Source organism: Hyalella azteca, unplaced genomic scaffold, assembly GCF_000764305.2.
Source record: "Hyalella azteca isolate HAZT.00-mixed unplaced genomic scaffold, Hazt_2.0.2 contig2628, whole genome shotgun sequence".
Lineage (NCBI taxonomy): Eukaryota > Metazoa > Arthropoda > Malacostraca > Amphipoda > Hyalellidae > Hyalella > Hyalella azteca.
Genome location: NW_025932895.1, coordinates 39,896 through 58,836, shown reverse-complemented (window position 1 = coordinate 58,836; position 18,941 = coordinate 39,896). Strand labels below are relative to the sequence as shown.

The 18,941-nt window shown below is 39.5% G+C and overlaps 1 protein-coding gene across 1 annotated transcript; it reads left to right on the top strand.

Annotated features, from left to right (window-relative positions):
- Positions 1-375: 375 nt before the first annotated feature.
- On the top strand, positions 376-16,970 carry LOC108674217 (exocyst complex component 3). Its single transcript, XM_018162148.2, has 16 exons — positions 376-912; positions 5,711-5,889; positions 6,491-6,603; positions 6,894-7,089; positions 7,516-7,648; positions 8,456-8,577; positions 9,082-9,237; positions 9,809-9,934; positions 10,488-10,670; positions 11,056-11,228; positions 11,798-11,915; positions 12,205-12,351; positions 12,808-12,977; positions 13,668-13,797; positions 14,367-14,518; positions 14,912-16,970. Exons 1-16 carry the CDS (start codon positions 861-863, stop codon positions 15,102-15,104), a joined length of 2,343 nt encoding a protein of 780 aa, XP_018017637.1. The 5' UTR covers positions 376-860; the 3' UTR covers positions 15,105-16,970.
- The last annotated feature ends 1,971 nt before the right edge of the window (positions 16,971-18,941 follow it).

The window sequence follows — 18,941 nt, the reverse complement described above, 5'->3', positions numbered from 1 at the left end:
TTCTCTAAGCATTGTGTGTGCTATGAACTCACCGAGTGCACAAATCTGTGAAAGAGTCAATGGAATGCAACTCTATCAAATTAGTCTTCAGGTATTTGTACAATGAAAATATACCTAATGAGTGGCAAATATTTTGTAAAATAGTTAATTTGTATGATACGCTACTCTAGAAGAGCAGATTGCGGCATAAACGTACTGCCCACATTTACAATGGAAAACGTTGTAACTGTGTTCAGAACTTCTGTACAAAGTTTAGGCATGACGATAGTATAACAAATATTCTATTATAATCGTGTTCAGAATTTATATACGTGTCTCCCGGAAAAATATCCGCTTATACAGAAACTTACTACGATTCCATAGTTTCCGGGAAATTAGGGTAGCTGAGCTGTGCTAGGATAGGTAGTCGCTATTCAGCAGCTTTCAGCAGTTTATTGCCGTACACAATTCATTTATTTCAAAGCTGAAAAATTGACCGTACTGCTACAGTACTAGCAACTAGGAATCCTCTATCAGGCATTACGTTCAGGTGTGGCAAGTCATTCACCAATCATCACATCCACAAGTGACCAACCCGACCTGTCCTGTCACTTCACAGTCTTTCAGTTTCACTCACTCACCTGGCTGGGTCTTGGTGACCTGGGCTGCGAACTTGTGAAGTCATTCAGAATCTACTGCACCTCTAAACTCCACCTCATGATGATCACTCCTAGACCCTAGTAGACCAATTTCACCAAGTCTTCAACAAGACTATCCTCTTTGGAAAAAGGCTATATTTAGTAAAAGAAAATTAGTTTAAATTGGTCTTTTGGCTAGTGAATGCTAATACTAGCTGAATTTGGAACTGTTCAAAATCCAATATGGAGGGTGGAGGACTTCTTGCTGTCTTAGGAGAAGCTGCCAAAGTTGCAGGTAAGAACAGAGTAGAGACAGAGTGACAGAGTCTAGGCTGAAAGAAAAATTTGGTCTTGCTTAGAACTTAGAAGAAGCAATGCACCTAACTGGAAAATTGGGTCAAAATGACCAGTGTATTGGACAAAAATGCTTGTGAGTCGGGCAATATTATTATTTCCCATCCCAGGCCAGACTGTAAAGTGTAAACTGTAAAGCATGGCACATTAGGCACAACACAACATAGGTCAAGGATGCCAATTTCATGCACCAAAGACGCCGAGGTAGATGCCACTGGACGCAAGTTGCCAATTATGCTTCTCCATAAATTGCAATTTAGCTACGATTGTTATGGCCTATACGCCGTATTGATCTACATGTTACAATTGTAACTACGTGCTGTAGCGCGCAGTTCCAATGGCTGTGAGAGCTAAATTTGAGCACCCATTCCCAAGCATATGCGCTCATAGCTACCTGAACTACATGCTGTAGCGCGCAGTTCATGCGGGATGCGGCTGTGAGAGCTACATTTGAGCACCCAAGCATACGGCTTCATCATTGCTTGAACTACGCGCTGCAGTGCCCAGTTCTGATGCCTGTGAGAGCTATATTTGAGCACCCACACTGGCCACACATATGCCCTAACAGCCGCATGAACTATGCGCTGTTCCAATGTCTGTGGAGCTACATTTGAGCACCCACGCATTTGCTCTAACGGCCACGCCACCTGAACTACGCGCTGTAGCGCGCAGTTCTGATTGCTGTGAGAGTGTATATTTGAGCATCCAAACATATGCGCTCAGAGCCACCAGAACTACTCAATGTAGCGCTCAGTCCCGATGGTTCTAAGTGCATATATTTGAGTGCTTGCGTTGAGAGAGCCTCACGGCACTGACAATGGATAACAAAGCAGCTTGTGATGAATCATTTCAAATAAACAGACTACATCATTAGTCTAGTTGCCTGAACCAAACCAAACCAATTCAACCTCACCTAATTCATCCCAACCAAATTCAAACAACCTAATCTAAGTAAACCCAACCAAATCTAACTGAACCCAACCAAATCTAACTGAACCCAACCCAATCTAACTGAACCCAACCAAATCTAAAAACTGAACCCAACCCAATCTAACTGAACCCAACCCAATCTAACTGAACCCAATGCAACCCAATCCAATTCAGCCAAACCCAACCCAATGTAATCCTAACCAATTCAACCCAAACCATTACAACCCAGGCCAGTTCAACCCAATCCTAACCAATTCAACCCAAACCAATTCAACCCAACCAAATTAATCCCAATTCAAATCAACCCAATCCTTCCCAATGCAACCCAACCCAATTCATCCTAACCAAATTTAACCCAACCCAATCTAACCAAACCCAACCCAATTCAACCAAAACAAATTCAACCCAGTTAAACCAAAACCAATTCAACCCAATCCAATTCAACCTCACCCAATTCATCCCAACCAAATTCAAACAACCTAATCTAACTGAACCCAACCAAATTTAACTGAACCCAACCCAATCTAACTGAACCCAACCCAATGCAACCAAACCCAATGCAACCCAATCCAATTCAGCCAAACCCAACCCAATGTAATCCTAACCAATTCAACCCAAACCATTACAACCCAGGTCAATTCAACCCAATCCTAACCCATTCAACCCAAACCAATTCAACCCAACCCAATTGATCTCAATTCAAATCATCCCAATGCAACCCAACCCAATTCATCCTAACCAAATTTACCCCACCCCAATCCTTCCCAATGCAACCCAACCCAATCTAACCAAACCCAACCCAATTCAACCAAAACAAATTCAACCCAACCCAATTAAACCAAAACCAATTCAACCCAATCCAATTCAACCCAACCCAATTCAACCCAACCCAACCCAATTCAATCCAACCAAATTCAACCCCACCTAACGCAATTCAACCAAAATTTAATTAAACTCAACCCAATTAAACCATAATCAACCAAAACCAATTTAACTTGTTCCAACTTGATTCAACCCAATTCAACCACACCCAACTCAATTCAACCCTAATCAAATCATTCCAGACCAATTCAAACCAACCTAATTCAGTAAAATTAAATAGATTGAATTAGAATGTGTAACAATGCATTGAGATTTTATTTGATTGCACTAGATTTCATTGCAATGCATTAGAATGCACTAGAACGCATTAAATTGAATTAGGTTACATTAGGTTTCATTCATTAGGTTACATAAGATTGCATTAGAATGCTTTAGATTGCAGTATAAAGTGTCAGTTTGAATTTGAATGCATTAGATTGTATTAGGTTAAATTAGATGCATTAGAATGCAAGAGATTGCATTAGATTGCCTTGGGATACATTAAATTGCTTTTGAACGCAATAGATCGCGTTAGAATGCAATAGATCGTGTTAGAACGCAATAGATCGTGTTAGAACGCAATAGATCGTGTTAGAACGCAATAGATCGTGTTAGCACGCAATAGATAGTGTTAGAACGCAATAGATCGTTAGAACGCAATAAATTGCGTTAGAACGCAATAGATAACGTTAGAACACAATAGATTGCGTTAAAACACAATAGATTGTATTAGAACATAGTAGATTACGTTGGAACTAATGCAATTGCATGAGATGATTAGAATACACTAGAACGCATTAAAATGTATTGAGGCATCATTTGCTTACAATACATTATGGAAACGGAGACAAGTTTTTTCAGCAGTAGCATTGGGCGCGCCAGACGTATGCACATTGTGATCGGGTGACAGATACAAGCAATCAAACAAGCTGAAGATGCGTGCGGTGACGGCGGGGCTGATCGAGTAATCTATAGTTTATGATCGGTCGTGGACGCCGATTTAAGGTCGAGGTGGCTGATGGAGAGCTTGAAAAGACGCCGATATCTCGATCTGAAAGGCACTAATTTACAGACTGGAATTCCCAGGAGCCATAGTGGCAAAGCAGAGTTTACAGACTCTTCTTCTTTCAGACCAGCAAAGTATTATGGAAACCAGCATATCATACATAAGATATTGGTTTAAAAGTTAAGTAAATGAGGAAATGAAAAATAACCGATAATGAATAATCTCTGGGTTGCAACTATGTTGGGAGCTTCTATCCAATTTCTTCTGTAAAATGTGAATGCTAAATACAGCTTAGTGGCTGGCTCCACTTAATCTGGCACACACAAGGCTCCAAGCCCTTTCAGTAGTGTGCAGGGAGCTAAAATAATGTAATTAGCATACTCGCAGTATAACTCGCCCAGCGTATGTCCTGATATGGCTTGTTCCCACATACATTTGCATCTGGATTGCAACTTGAAAATCTCATATCTGATTCAATGTTTTTTCTAATTCTAATGAATTATATTACAGTACATACTAATTTGCTCTAGTGCAATCTAGTGCATTCTAATGGGTTCTAATGGGCTCTACTGCATTTTAATATGCTCTAATGCGATCTAGTGCTGTCTAATAACTCCTCTGCATTATACTGTGCTGTAATGCACTCTACTACGTCCTTCTGCATACAAACGCGTTCTACTGGGTACGAATGTATTTTACTGCATTCTAATGCACTCTACTGCGTTCTATATAATGCGCTCTACTGCCTTCTTATGCACTCTACTGGGTTCTAATGCGCTCTACTGCTTTCTAATGTGCTCCACTGTGTTCTAGTGCAGGGAACTCCAAACTTTTCACCAAGGGCCAAAAGCAAGCTTTCTGAAACCTTTTTACGCCTGTCCCACCATTTACTATTTTTAGTTCATATGAAACCGGAAATAAACGCCATGCTCGATTTTTTACACATTATGTTGAACTATGAGACTATCCTTGGCTGGCCGGATAGAACCTAGCCGCATGCCGGATCCAGCTCACGGGCCGTGGTATAGAGACCCATGCTCTAATGCAGTCTCCTGCGTTTTAATGCATTCTAAAGCGTTCTAATGCAATCTAGAGCTTTCTATTTGCTAGCGGCAGCAGCCCTCGTGGAAAGTAAGTATGGGCTCTAATACATGTACTTGCATAGACACAAGAAAACAATTGTGCTTCCGCAGCTGCTGTTACTATACGTATGTATGGTTACTAATAGTGCATACCTTAGGACATGAGTGCGCTGACGCCACAGATGGCATTGAACGCACATACTGTCAATAATTTGCATATCTGCCTAGCCACACGGCGCCGGCGCATAGTTACTACTATCGCGGTTCCAGGATACGATCGCGCAGCCACAGCTGCTGCAGTAGCCATTATGGAACGCATGTACTGCAGCATTCAATAGGTAGGTCAATAATACATAGCAATGCTGGTACATACATGGCAATGATGCGCCAGAATACGTTCGCGTGAGATCATGAATTCGTTTTAAAGAATATGTTTAGTGTCATGGCAGCCCATCTTCCTTCCAGCCCATTTTCCTGCCTACGGATTCATCTAATTGAGGAAAAAGCTCACTAGAAAAAGGATTGTCCCTTTAGATGCTTATGCTGACCAAAATCCTGTGTCAATAAGAAAAAAATTCAGTAGATAATGCATTATGGTTTTTAATTTTTGGTAATAAAGTGGAATCATAAATATTTACCATTACAGAGCTGAAACATTAAACCTAGCATATTTGTAGGTATATGATTCAAATTTTTGCATGTATTTGTCCATTAATTTTATTTCAAAAATATTTAAATTTGAGTAGATTCCATATTGAAAGTAGAAGTCAGAATTAACACACTTAAAAAAAATTAAGGATCTTTGAGATGATCTTTCAATTCAATTTATTCTTCAAAAACTAATTTAAATTTATTTTCAGGCAGTGTTGCTGGTGGATCTGGTGAAACAGTTCATGATGTCAGTTCAGCCAGTGGTGAAGTGGAGGCAGCTGAAAAGTGTGCCATCCAACGCGCAAAAATTCTGGTCGCCAATATGCTTCAACGTCCTGATCAGCTCCATAAAGTTGACCAGTACAGAAGGAGAACAACGAGGAAAAAGGTTTGCCTTCTATTTACTTTATTACTGAAACACAAAAGGAAGATAATTTTCTTGTTATACTACTGACTACGTAGTGGAGTCTGTATAATATAGATGGTGTAACCGTGTAACGTAATGGCAGTTCTATACCAATGCACGACCGGTTTACTCCAGATTCAAAAATACGTCGTATGATAAAACTCATCGTCATAAAATAATTTATGGTTTGCACACATTTCTACCCTACAACCTATAAATTTTAGAGCAAACTTTTACACGCATACAGAGCACCCCCTGATGCATGTACTCTGCTGATTTGAACGGAGAAATATTGCACGATAAAAAGGGGATTGGTGCTGATGAAATTTTTTACTGGTTAAGTATTTGACCTTTGGAGCGTTGTTGCTTCAAAGAGTTGCCCTAAATATCTGTCAGTAGTATTAAAAATTTATTGCAGCTTTGTTACCTACAAGACAGGTGACAAACTCATAAAGGTTGATCTTAAAATGTTTGCTTGCAGGCAATTATAAATACCGTATGGTACGTATTCTTTTTATTGTGCTTGAAGGACAAACATGTTGCCTAAATAATATTGAATTATTAAATGATAATTTATTTTCAGGCCTCGGTAGAAGCCATGCTGAAAACTGCCATGCAGAGTCAATTAGACGGAGTCAGAACGGGACTGACCCAGCTCCAGACTGCTCTCGAAGACTTGCAAGATGTCAAACGAAAGTGAGTTTTAACATATCTACGGTCATCGATGTTAAATTTATTTGACATTATCAACCTAACGAATAAAGTTACAGGAAATTATTAATATTGTATTGTAATTGTTTTTATTCAATTTTTCTCTACCACATTCAAAAAATTTACTACCTATACTAGTTTACAAATAAATAATGATGATGTCAGCTAAGACTATAAGGTAGTGATTCAATTTAAACATAATTATCTATAACATAATTGATGTTGTTGCCTTAAGGCAAAAGCTCCAGAAGCATTTATTTGTTCCTATTATCAAGGCAAATTGAAGTTGAGAAGCTACTGTCTGGAGTAGGAGGTCTTGGTGAGACGATGAGTGGCTTGAGAGAGGAATACGTGAGATACTCGCAATACCTCGCAGCTACCGAGAACCTCAAGCATATCTTCACTGTGCCTGAGAGCATTCAGAAGACACAAAAGCTCATTGCCGACAACAATTTGTTGTATGCTCATCAGGTTGGACTTGTATTCTGTTTGAAATTTTGTCTTAATTGTCGCCAGGTTAATTGCCATTAAGTGTTTTTTTTTCACAGTGAGAGCAACATGATTTTGTAAATAAATAAAAATGTATAATATAGTCATACGCAACATATATACGTATGTGTGACCAAAATTTATAGATGTGTGACCGAAAATTCTTTGAAGCCGATTTCACAACAGCTACCAAATTTAGTCGTCATGCAAGAAAATAAAGAATGGTATTTCAATTGGATTCAGTGGCATTTTTGGATGAAGTTCAATCTTTCAGCTTTTTTGTTAGAACGTCAGGTTTTTGTCGTTTTTATGGTGAACGAATGTCGTGGTTTATTTTCTGAAATGCCAAGCTAACCTTTGTTCATTTAATATTTTGATATACTAATATATTTTGTGTATCAATGGCAGTGTCTGATGGATCTGGAGAACAGTCGAGACGATCTTCTCTTTGAGCTTCACAAGCTGCCTCACCAGAACCCCAACGACACTAAGATGCTCACAGAATATTTTGCTGACGTCAACAAGCTCTCTGAATATCTCGGTAGAAACTCTTATCTCCATAGAATCTAGCGTTCTGTCCAGAACTCTAGATGGATATCCTTATCTGGAGATATCTGTATATAAGTATATCTCTATATATTTATTTAGCTAGACAACTTTACTCAAGGTCGGTTTAGAAAAAAATCGTTAAATTCACCGTCGGGCGGGATTTATCCACCCAATTTGATTAATCTATTCACTTGAAAAGTAATGCAATTTGATTTTCCTTACGAATGAAGGTATTTTTGTGAATCTTCAATTCATTTTGTCATATCAAAATATGAATAGGTATTCTATTCCATCATACCACACTTCCAATGTCGGTTTTTGTACCAAGTTTTTTCCCAGTCGTTGCGTACAGTATTCTTCATTGAGTCTCTTTAGTATTGATGTGTTAATTTTTGAGATGTGCCTTCAAATTTAAATAGAGTAATATCCCAATAATATTTTGTTTTTACATTGATATATGTTAACCCACTCCAAACGTGCGCAATTTTATTTTACTATTGTTCAGATACTTTGCATGTACGCAAGATATGATTATTTCCACCATTTTTAATTTTCCCATTTGTACATGTTCACCCGCCGCTAAATGTGCATAATTTTGAACAATTACATTTTGCTCCCCTTCAAATATTTTGAATATGTGCCAGAGTTAACGTTCACGTATTTTCATTTCCGTATTTTTACCTGTTCAGTGTTCACCCGCTGCTAAATGTGCACAATTTTGAAGATTTATAGTTTAATTTATATAACGAATATATGCAATATTTTGAACTTGATGTTGACTCACACGTATTTATGGCAGGCAAGCAAGTGTGGGTGGTGCTGCAGCGCGCCCTGAACACCGTACGCAAGGAGCCTGCACAGCTGGTCACCGCCCTGCGCATAGTAGAGAGAGAGGAACGCGCTGACCAATACGCGCTGCAGGTCATTGTTGTTCCGCTGCTTGTTATGTAGCGCACCGCGGCACCATGCTTATAAATCAGGGAAATTCAATGGTAAAATACTTCTGTAATCGGAGTACTTAAAGAGCACGTCTTGTTCCAAATAAGGAATTTAAGCAGACTGATAATATACCCAAGTTGCTCCAAATAGCGATATACTTCTTGAACTTTTCTGGTTTTTCCTAAGCCAGCTTTGCCTAGCAGAAAAGCATGTCAGCTATTGTCAGTACAGAAAGTATGGCACTGTTTGTACGATTATTTTTTCTGACTGTGCTATTCTAAGATGAATAAAATATGCACCGTTGACAAATTTAATTTATTTGCTTGCCGAGATTGGTTTTCAAAAGCCGTACATTATTTGCACATAAGAAACAAACACTAATGTGCTGGAAACAGAAGGTGACATACCTCTAGCTGGTATTGTATCTATGCGCATGTAGTCAGACCCTTAAAACCAAATAATAACAATAACTTTGCGTTATTTCAGCGTGAAAAAAGCAGTGGATTCTTGCCTGAAGGTCGACCCAAGAAATGGAGACAGAAAGCCATGTCGGTGCTGGAGAATTCCGTGGTTGTCAGGATAGAAGCAAATCAGTTCGAGGACCGGGAAACAAACAAGAGTTGGTTGATCCGACATCTCGAGGTGACTTCTTCATTATGTGCTGGGAATTACTTTCGAAATTCATTAAGGTTTATTGAGTTTGATCATCGGGTAATTATTTGAGCTCTCTTATTAAAACTATAATGTTCATGTCGATATTTCTTGAATTCCTATGATCAACTTTATATACTGTTTGATAAATTTCAATGCAAAGATTCAAATTTTATCTTCTGCAATTAAATAGCATTAGCATTCGTAATTAAAAGATACTGTATTTTTTAATTTTAAGAAAGTTAATTTTTCAATTGCTATTTAAATGGCCCTAACCCTTTGTGTTCTGACTCAACCTCTCGTGTCCAAGCCAATAGGTACGAATAGCATTGACGACGGTAAATAGGTCCATAGATAAAAAATAAATGAAAAGCTTAACTCTCTTCAAATGTTCTTTGAAAATATTTTTATTATAATTTTAAAGTTTTTTTTTCTATGACTTGCATAAAGAAACATGTTCTCCATGTTTTTAGCATCTACCTACCTAAACAAAAATTTTTGAGCTGTAACTAAGAGTTACAAGAGCTATATAATAAGGCTAAATTGTTCATGTTTTTCACAGGTGATCCGGTTACTGACGCTAGAAGACCTGCGTGTCGTGAAGGGACTTTGTGTGCAATGCTTCCCGCCGCACTACGACGTCGTCAACACCTTCATTGCCATGTACCACACGGCCGTCGCTAACCACGTGTGTCCTCCTTGGCTTTGTTATTGCTTTAGTTACAGGCCTGGCTTTATTATTGCTTTAGTTACAGGCCTGGCTTTGTTATTGCTTTAGTTACAGGTCTGGCTTTGTTATTGCTTTAGTTACAGGTCTGGCTTTGTTATTGCTTTAGTTCCAGGCCTAGCTTTGTTATTGTTTTAGTTACAGGCCTGGCTTTAAGATTGCATATTAAATTTGGAGATGGTAACATCTTCGCTACAGCCGCGTTCCTCCCTCTGTTTGAAAATGTTTTGTCTAAATGTTTAATTTACGGAAAACTCTACAAATATACGAAAAATTTGATGACAAATGTTATTCCATATTTTTATAAGTATCCAGGAAAACGCAAGTAAGGTGAACTTCATACTTTGAATACATTTCAGTGCATCTGAAAATCCATCATGCTTAATTCTAATTGTATCTTTATGGAGTTCACTGATTTGCATAGCATGTTAAATAATTCAAATGACTAAATTTGATCTTAGTTCTCTAATTTTTGACAATTTTTGGTGTGAAAGTGGTTGAACAATTTTTGCAGCTATTGGAAATGGTTGAGAGCGGGCTGGAAGACAACGAGTTCGTGACGCTGCTGTCGTGGGTGCTTAACACGTACCACGGGCCTGAGCTCATGGGTCATCCTTCTCTGGGCCTCAACGTCTCTGCTTTCCCACCTCTGCTCGAGAAAAAAGTCCTTGAAGGACTCGTCAAGAAATACCTTACGGTCTGGCCCGATACTCTCAAAAATCCAAATAAAAAGCTAATCTCTCTTCAAATGTACCAATTTTGATGATAATTTTAAAGTTTTCCTTTTTTTTTTTAATTTACATGAAGAAATATGTTCACCATGTATTTCGCATCTACATATTATTATAAAGAAAATATTTTTTAACGGTGAAATATTTGATCAATTTGCTGAAAATTATGTAATATGTAGCTCCACTGGAAGCTTTTGTTTCAATACTTCATGGTGGAGTCTTTCGTGTGCTTATCATCTTCAAATCATTCAAGATTGCCTAATGTTGCTGTAAACTTTATGTTTCACAGAAACTGGAAAATTTTTGACAGAGTGGCTATTGAGATTTCTCAAACGTCTTGCTCTTACCCAGAACGTTCGCTGCAACTACGAGTCGTGGCTGGAGAAGGCGCTGGAGTTGGAGAGCCAAGAGTGGCGTAAAGACCAGCCTCCCGACACTGACAAGGACGGCTGCTACAAGACCGAGCTGCCGCACCTCCTCCATCAGATGGTCCAGCAGAACATCGACGTCGCCAACACTATAAGGTGACTGTAAAATCTACATTTACTGATCTTTCTCGTTTGAGAAGCGTCAAATAACTTTGCACTTGTGTCACGACCTAACGCGAAAGTCACGTTTAATTAGGTACAATAACCGTGGTTCTGTATTGGAATTAATACAAATAGGGAGCTATTGTGACACCAATTGAATGATGTATTGTTGTTGCCTATCACAGTATTTATCTCCCTATCTGTGCAACAACGCTGCGTCTCAATCGATAGTCTGCCCATTACTAGTAGCGTAAATGAGACGGTCCATCGCGTGCGACCGATTAACTTTGAGACGTTAAATGTGCGAATGAACCTGTAGCGTTCATGATAGAGATGTCAGTGTTATGTCTGGTTAATGCCTAAGAAAAAATAATCACAGACTCAACTCGAACTGTCTAGTGCGTGGATGGCGAACAAAAATAAAGTCATGTAGTTCGCACTCTGCGATCACTCATTTTATATAAGTTGTGACCATGACTGTAGTTAAAAAAATGATACGATTTACTGAGACAGCTTTGATATTACCGTTCATGCCATAAAGGATTTGATTTTCTCGCGGGCAGCCCCATGGTGAGCCACGAGGTGATACTGTGTTCCCTGCAGCAGCTGAAGGTCTTCGCTGAGCGCTACAGGAGGGCGATCATGGCTTACCGCGACTCTTACTTTGCCGACCGCTCACGAGTGAGATAATCTTCCTGTGTACGAATGCCCTGTGCCACATGCTACACATGCCACAACATATCTTCAGTAGCTATTTTCCTTCTGGTAGAATGTGTAATGTTTACTCTCAATTCATGAACACGTAGAAAATTAAAAAACCTATTTTGCTTCCCTGTATTTCGTGGTGTAAAGCGGGGAAATGCTGTGAATTATCTTCAATTTTGATGCTAATGTGTACGATGTTTCTTCCAATCATGTAACGAAATAAATTTATGAATAATTTCTAAGCTAATGACAATTTATTGAACAGATCCAATACTTCACGACGTACATGATAGCGCTCGCCAACAGCTGTCAGGCGCTGAGTGACGTGGTGCAGCTCTGGCGCCCTCCTGCCTCCCAGAATCCGCCTCCCTCCCTGGCCACTAACTTCTCTGCCCTTATTAAGGCTTTTCAGGTGAGCTTACCAACGTTATGTGAGCCATGCCACAGTCAGGGGAGCTTTCCTTCGTTAGGTGAGACATACCACAGTCAGGTGAACGTTCCTTCGTTTGGTGGGTCCACAGTCAGGGGAGTCCTTTCACTTCCATGTAAACTCTGTCATTGTCAATGGAGCCTGTTCACTGTCCGTTGAATTGTTCATCTCTTCTTCATTGTAACCAGTCAAAACGAAATATTCAGCCCAAATTTGATTAGCTTAAGCCGACCGTTGTTGCAGTGGTGTTGAGAACAGACACGTTTTGCGTTTGGACGCTCGTGGAATTTTTGCGATACATATATGTTCTTTTCAGTAGTTGTCTGGGTTCCTATTTTGATGAAACTTTAATTCAGATGAAGATCTACATTGTAACTTGTTTATGGCATGTTGTCCGAGCTCGAAGATCTTCTTCACAAGTTTTCTGTTATTGTCCAGGTGCTGCAGCAGGAGCTGTGCGACCTGCTGCTGGAGGAAGCCCTGCTCGACTTGGCCCCCAAGTTCAGCGCGCTGCTCACGCCTGCTTGGCTCAACGACCCTGAGCCGCTGAGCACCATCTGCCTCACGCTCAACGACTACTTCGAGGACTACCAGCACCTGCACTCAAAGTCAATCACAATTTGCAATTAAGCTCTTAAGTTATTAGCGGTATTTACGAATTTGAAGAGTAAGCAATGAAGTTATGAGCTATTATGTACGTTCTTCTCATATGGAATTACTGGATGAATGGTGGTAGTACAACACTGGTAAAGACCCCAATTACTAATGGGAAGCTTTAAACAATGAAAGATATGTCTCCAGGGAGGAAGTATTTATAGAGAAATGAAAAATACGGGGTTAGACGACAGTAGACTATAGAAATCGAATTAGAAAAGATATATAAAGCTTATCATACTTCCCACCTCTCTTGAAGAGACCATAACAAACCAGCAATAAGACATGAATCAGGATTCCACTCATGATGTCTAATGCCGAGATCTGCGCTCGTGCTCCAAAAAGTCATGTAGAGGCTGATTATCTTGCTGCTCTGATCTTGCCTGAATATCAACGAATCGCGCCCTCCCAGTAAGGCGTTGTCTAATTTGTTGTACCTGCCTAAATACAATAACCGTTAATAGATATTACGTTCTGTTATCTTAGAGTACCTGAGACCTGGAATATGCCATCGGTGGCATCAGCGCTTGTGGTTCATTTCTCACTAATTGGGTCCTCCCACATTCTCTAGGAAGGATGTGGGAGGAGGTCCTCCCACATCCTGTGGATGGCCTCCTTTCCACTAATTGGTGTTCGTTGTGCAGGAACTACGAGCAGGTGTTGGTGCTCGCCATCCAGAAGGTGTCGGTGCGCTACACGACGGCGCTGCTGCAGCGGCGCATCACGCTCAAGACGCACGACGACAGGAAGAAGCTCGCTGACCGCGTCACTGAGGTATGAGCGTAATGCACATGATACTTTCAACGTTGTTCATCTCGACAAAAGAATTGTTTTTCGGAAATTTGTTTTTTTTTCCGGAAATTTAATTTGACACGAATTTGCGTTGGAGAATGTGTTTATTTAATTTTTTTTTGTGGTTGTTGTTTTTTTTTGGCATCAAATGGAATTCAAAGTCATGCAGCACAGGAATGAAAGTCATGCAAATATAAAAATGAATGATATTTAATTGATAAGGCTTTGTGTCAACTGTTGATACTGGTTCTGTGGCAATCTTAATAAGAAGTTTAGCACGTGCAGTACGATACGACCTATGGTTAAGTACTAGGTCATAGCGCAGTTAACGTGTTAATATAATTTTCACTTGCATCAACTAGAATATTTTTTCAAGTTAACGTTTCAACTGTCTCGGTTTGATGATCTCTATCTCAAATGCTTAAATTCATTAAATAATAACATTTAAGGGATCATCTAGTGCGCCTGTACATGTTCCATATGCTCGTATTGCACCAAGTAACATTACTATTATCAGTTTTTAAGTGTACGTTGATATGATTGCGGTTCAGGAGGCGGACAAGCTGCAGTCCGTGTTCACGGCGATCGCGGGCGACCGCCTGCGCTACGACAGCCCCTGTGACGTCATCAAGGCCCTCGCTGAAGTCATCCGTACGCCGGACACGGAGATGCTCAACCTCGAGCTGCCGCCTCTGAAGAGGAAGTCAGAGAATCTAGATTAGTACTTTTAACTGTTATTTATTTCATGAGACTACGTTTTCTAGTGGTAAACGGTAAACTTAAGTTCCCTGTTCAAAATATTTTTTTAAATGACTCATCTACTATGTGGTTCTCAGATGGTTTGAAGATAATTTCAGCTATCGACAATACTTTGGTATTCAGCTTTTGATATTCTTCTAACTTTTCTACGAATCTTTGTTTTCAAACTACTTACAACTTACTAATTATTGTATACCTACTTATTTCACTTATTATGTGGCCTTGTTATTTTTGCAAATAATGGCGCATTAATTCAGCGTTATCGCCGCCCAACCACAAGAATAAAATGAAAGTCATGAGAGATAAGAGATTGCATGACTATTATCTCCTCCGGCAGGTACCCCGACATGAGCAGCGAGCACCTGACGGCGCTGCTGCTGCTGCGAGGCGACCTGTCCCGGCAGCAGGTGCGGCAGAAGGTGGCCGAGGTGCTGGAGGCTGCCAGCGCCAGCACCACATCTCAGGCACCGCGGCCTGGCACCATCTTCGGCCACATCATCCTGCCTACATCAGTCTTCCCGCACATCTAGAGCACATCCCCCCGCCCACATCTAGAGAACATCCTGCCCACATCAGCATCCCCGCACATCTAGAGCCGTCAGACTTTTGTACGAGACGTGGCGTCGTCCCGTGAACCCTCACGCCCCCTCATTGATTCAAGCTTGTCACGCACCACCTGACCGCGTATGTGAATTTTTAGGCATTGAAATTGAATAATCTACAGGATTAGTATTAGCTGGAAAATATCACGGACAATTATTCGTCTTGCGGTTGAAAATGGAGTAACGCGGCCTAATAACAATTACTTTGAAGCGCGTTCTAGTGAAACTTGCTTGTTCCGATGTTCCGATTCATAAATTTTTCCTGTACCGTTTCAAATCTGATTACAAGTTCTAATTCTATATTGTCTTGAATTTAAATATATTTGTCAAATGTAAGTATTTATATGTAGGTTTATATTTAGAACCACAATTAAAGATTTAACTGTGAACGTTCAGCCGTCATAAAATGGTTACAAAATATTTACGTGTTGATAAATGCCAAGTTGCGAATGTTCGCTTCTAAAAAATGCTGAAATTGGAGTTGATAAGAATTTTAGGACCCTCAAGAGCTGAAATGTAACAACTACCTATTATTAAACGTTTGCTTTATTCTCGAATGTCTTCTCCCTTGGTCGTTTACTGCTCTTCATTCAAGTTCTGTTCGTGTGTTGAATGCGAAGATGCCTCTATATTTATTTTTTTTATTTACTCGTATAAAGTATTTGTATGTCATTTGTCTGCGCAACTCACTGATTAATTAAGGATTTAAAAGTGAAAAAATTACAAATAAAATCACCATATTTTCCTTAGAAACTATCAGGAGACCAGCTTTATCATCAGTTCCAAAACTTAAAGAAAGCTTGCCTGATAGAACGAATTTATGTACATGGAAGAGATTGAAAACCCAATTGTTTAATAGAAAAGCCAAGTAACGTGAAAACCTATTGATTGAAATTTTTAAGCGGATAAGAATAAAATGCGATGTTTAGACGTGGTTTTCGTTTTAAATGTGCAATGATTCCAAGATCCTCAAATTCAAATCGCTCACCGACTCAGGTTCGGCGGGCAGCTGAATTAGTCGAATTGGCAATCAGATTTCCCGGACGATAATTCCTTCGTTATCCGACCGACCTGATGAAGTTATTCGACGTTATTATGGCGTACGCTGCTGCGCACAAGTTTAGGTTGCATCTGGACTTGAATAGCATTCATGTGCCTGAGAAAGAAACCGATTCAACATCTATTGGCCAACATTTCAATGAGTTCAACATATTGATAATATGTATCTAATATTTTCAGCTCTTTGGCCAAAGTTTCTGATGTGTATGGTAAGATGTGTACAATAATCATTTTTCGTACTATCAACCTCAGGAACAACTTCTTACTATCCTGTACATATTAACATGAGTAACTCTAGTGTAAACTTGAAAAAGTAAAATATATATCTTCCAAATAAATTCAATAATATTATTAATTATGCTCTATTTTTTAAAATCTTTGAATTGATGATGCGGATGGCCTCCTAAATGTTCTTTCATGAATGTATGGCGTATTTATTAGCTTGTTTTTCGCTTCTAAATTATTATCCTAAATTGTACCAGTTAAGTCACCCTCTAAAAGACTTGGCACGTGTGCAGTTTACGAGAGCTGTTTCGATGTCATCGAATTCATGAGATCGACAAGTTCCTTGTCTATCCCAGGACATACATCAACATAAAATATGATAAATTAAATTGCTTATTTATTTCTTGTTGTGCTGATTCTAATAATCAGTGTATTATATACAAAGGCATGTTATTTTGTAAACGTATGTTATTGTTTTTTTTCTGACAATTTTGATGAATTTAACTAATATTATTCTTTTATTTACCTGCAAGTTTTTGTGCCGTGCGTTTAGTGTACGGTATGTCTCTTTAAAACATTTATGTTAAATTTTAATTATTACAACAGGGTTCATAAAAACTCGTTTCATTTTATGAAAGTCGTTCATGAGGAGTCGGTTAACGGGTTAACGACTTAACGTGCCTGCGTTTCACAAGCTTGTACGACGCATTAATAAGACGTCGCATGAATCAATGTCTGATGATGAATTTTCTGGAATCAGGGTAGCGGGATCATCGATACTATAATCATTTACATCTGATGGTTTGTATACAGATTTTTTCCGATCTTTTTACATAGACTATTCTACTCATGTATTCAACTTAGGATTTTCTTATCATAACATAATGATAACATAACATAATGATGTCGGCGCTGAAATGTAGGCCTGATGTGGCCTGTCGCCGATTCTTTTCCTTTTCGTGCCTTGTTCATAGATCTAAACTCGTATCACTTGACCGGATCTTTTCATTACTGGCGATAGTTTGAAGTAGCTACTAGACTTCCACCGGGTTCGATAAGGAGCTAGGCATTTCAAATCTGAACATATATTTTTCCATAGCTCTATCTAGTCTGTTCTTGAACGCGTTCATACTTGGAGCGCCAACGATGTCATCGGGGAGGCTGGTCCACATGTCGGTGATTCGATAACCTCTTCTTCGTGTATTTCAAAACATGTTAACTTCGAGCCGACTGGGCGCTCCTCAATATGTGGAATACTGTTCAAGTCCTCATCTGTGAACACACTGCTGAAGAACTGATTAAGAATGTTAGCTTTGCCCTCATCAGAGGAAATCTTTCGTTGGTCTACTTTCAAATCAGATATACCGTTCTTTGACTTACACTTCGAACTAGCGTACAAAAATAAGGCTTTCGGATTCTTTTTGGCATTTTTAGCAATATTTTTTTCGAAGTTTTTCACTGCAGTGCGACAAACTTTTTTAGCTTGATTTCGAGCTCTGGCATACAGGTTATAATCAGACTCGCTGCGAGTTCGTAAATAACGCTTGTAGGCTTCTTTCTTGGTCTTTAGCTGAGTCTTAACTGCACTGGTCATCCACTGGGATTTTTTGACTCCTCCAAGCGTAATCATCATTCAGATTAATTGAAAGTTTGACAAATATGCACCATAGACGCAGTACGTAATTTTCTTCATATATTTAGTATCCGTCACATCTACGCACGGAAGCTGATTAATTAAAAACGAAACAAAAGTCTTAAATAGTTACCAGTATTCGACACTTCGATCTTCTTGCTTCGAGTCATCGACTTGTGTAACAGTCTTGTTGATGACATTGTTGAAAGCTCTAACTATGAACGCGTTCAAAAACAGACTAGACAATACTATGCAGAAGTGCTATGCTATGCTATGCTCGGATTTGAAAAACTCGCGCGAAAAGTACCAGAATCGACAACAGGCCACACCAGGCCTATTCTTCAGCGTCGACAATACTACCTGCGAACACCGCGCTAACATAAGCTCTCAGGCCCAACGGTCATCCTTGTGGCTGTCCTGTGGCTTTCAGTCCACCCAACGTGGACACCTTGAAAAGAAGAAGAAGAACACCGCGCTCGTCATAGCTTTGCGGAAACAACATTATGGACGAGGCAAACTATTTCATTATAACCCTCTACCGCCGTATATCACTCTCCTGGAACATAAATTTCTATTTAAAGTATACGTAAACTACTGAGCGTAGCAACCTGATGACGTTTGTACGCAACAGAGAACATTTTCAAGTTGTACGTAGCGGCAACAATCAGTGCAAGTCATTTTGCGCTCACTTTTTGGGAAGTAGGCGCGTGACAATATTGCTCCGGTTACTCATGTCAGGCGGTAGAGGGATAAATTGAGCGAATGAAGTTGGAAGCATAATGAAAATCTATAATATGATGATGACAATTAGTAATCGAAAATTAATGCGTTTGTAACCACCATCGAGT

Excerpts from the sequence above, each read along its gene's own strand:
- LOC108674217 (XM_018162148.2), top strand. The coding sequence starts at position 861 with ATGGAGGGTGGAGGACTTCTTGCTGTCTTAGGAGAAGCTGCCAAAGTT. Across the intron at positions 913-5,710 it reads AGAAGCTGCCAAAGTTGCAG|GCAGTGTTGCTGGTGGATCT; the intron begins GTAAGAACAGAG and ends ATTTATTTTCAG. Across the intron at positions 12,352-12,807 it reads CCCTTATTAAGGCTTTTCAG|GTGCTGCAGCAGGAGCTGTG; the intron begins GTGAGCTTACCA and ends GTTATTGTCCAG.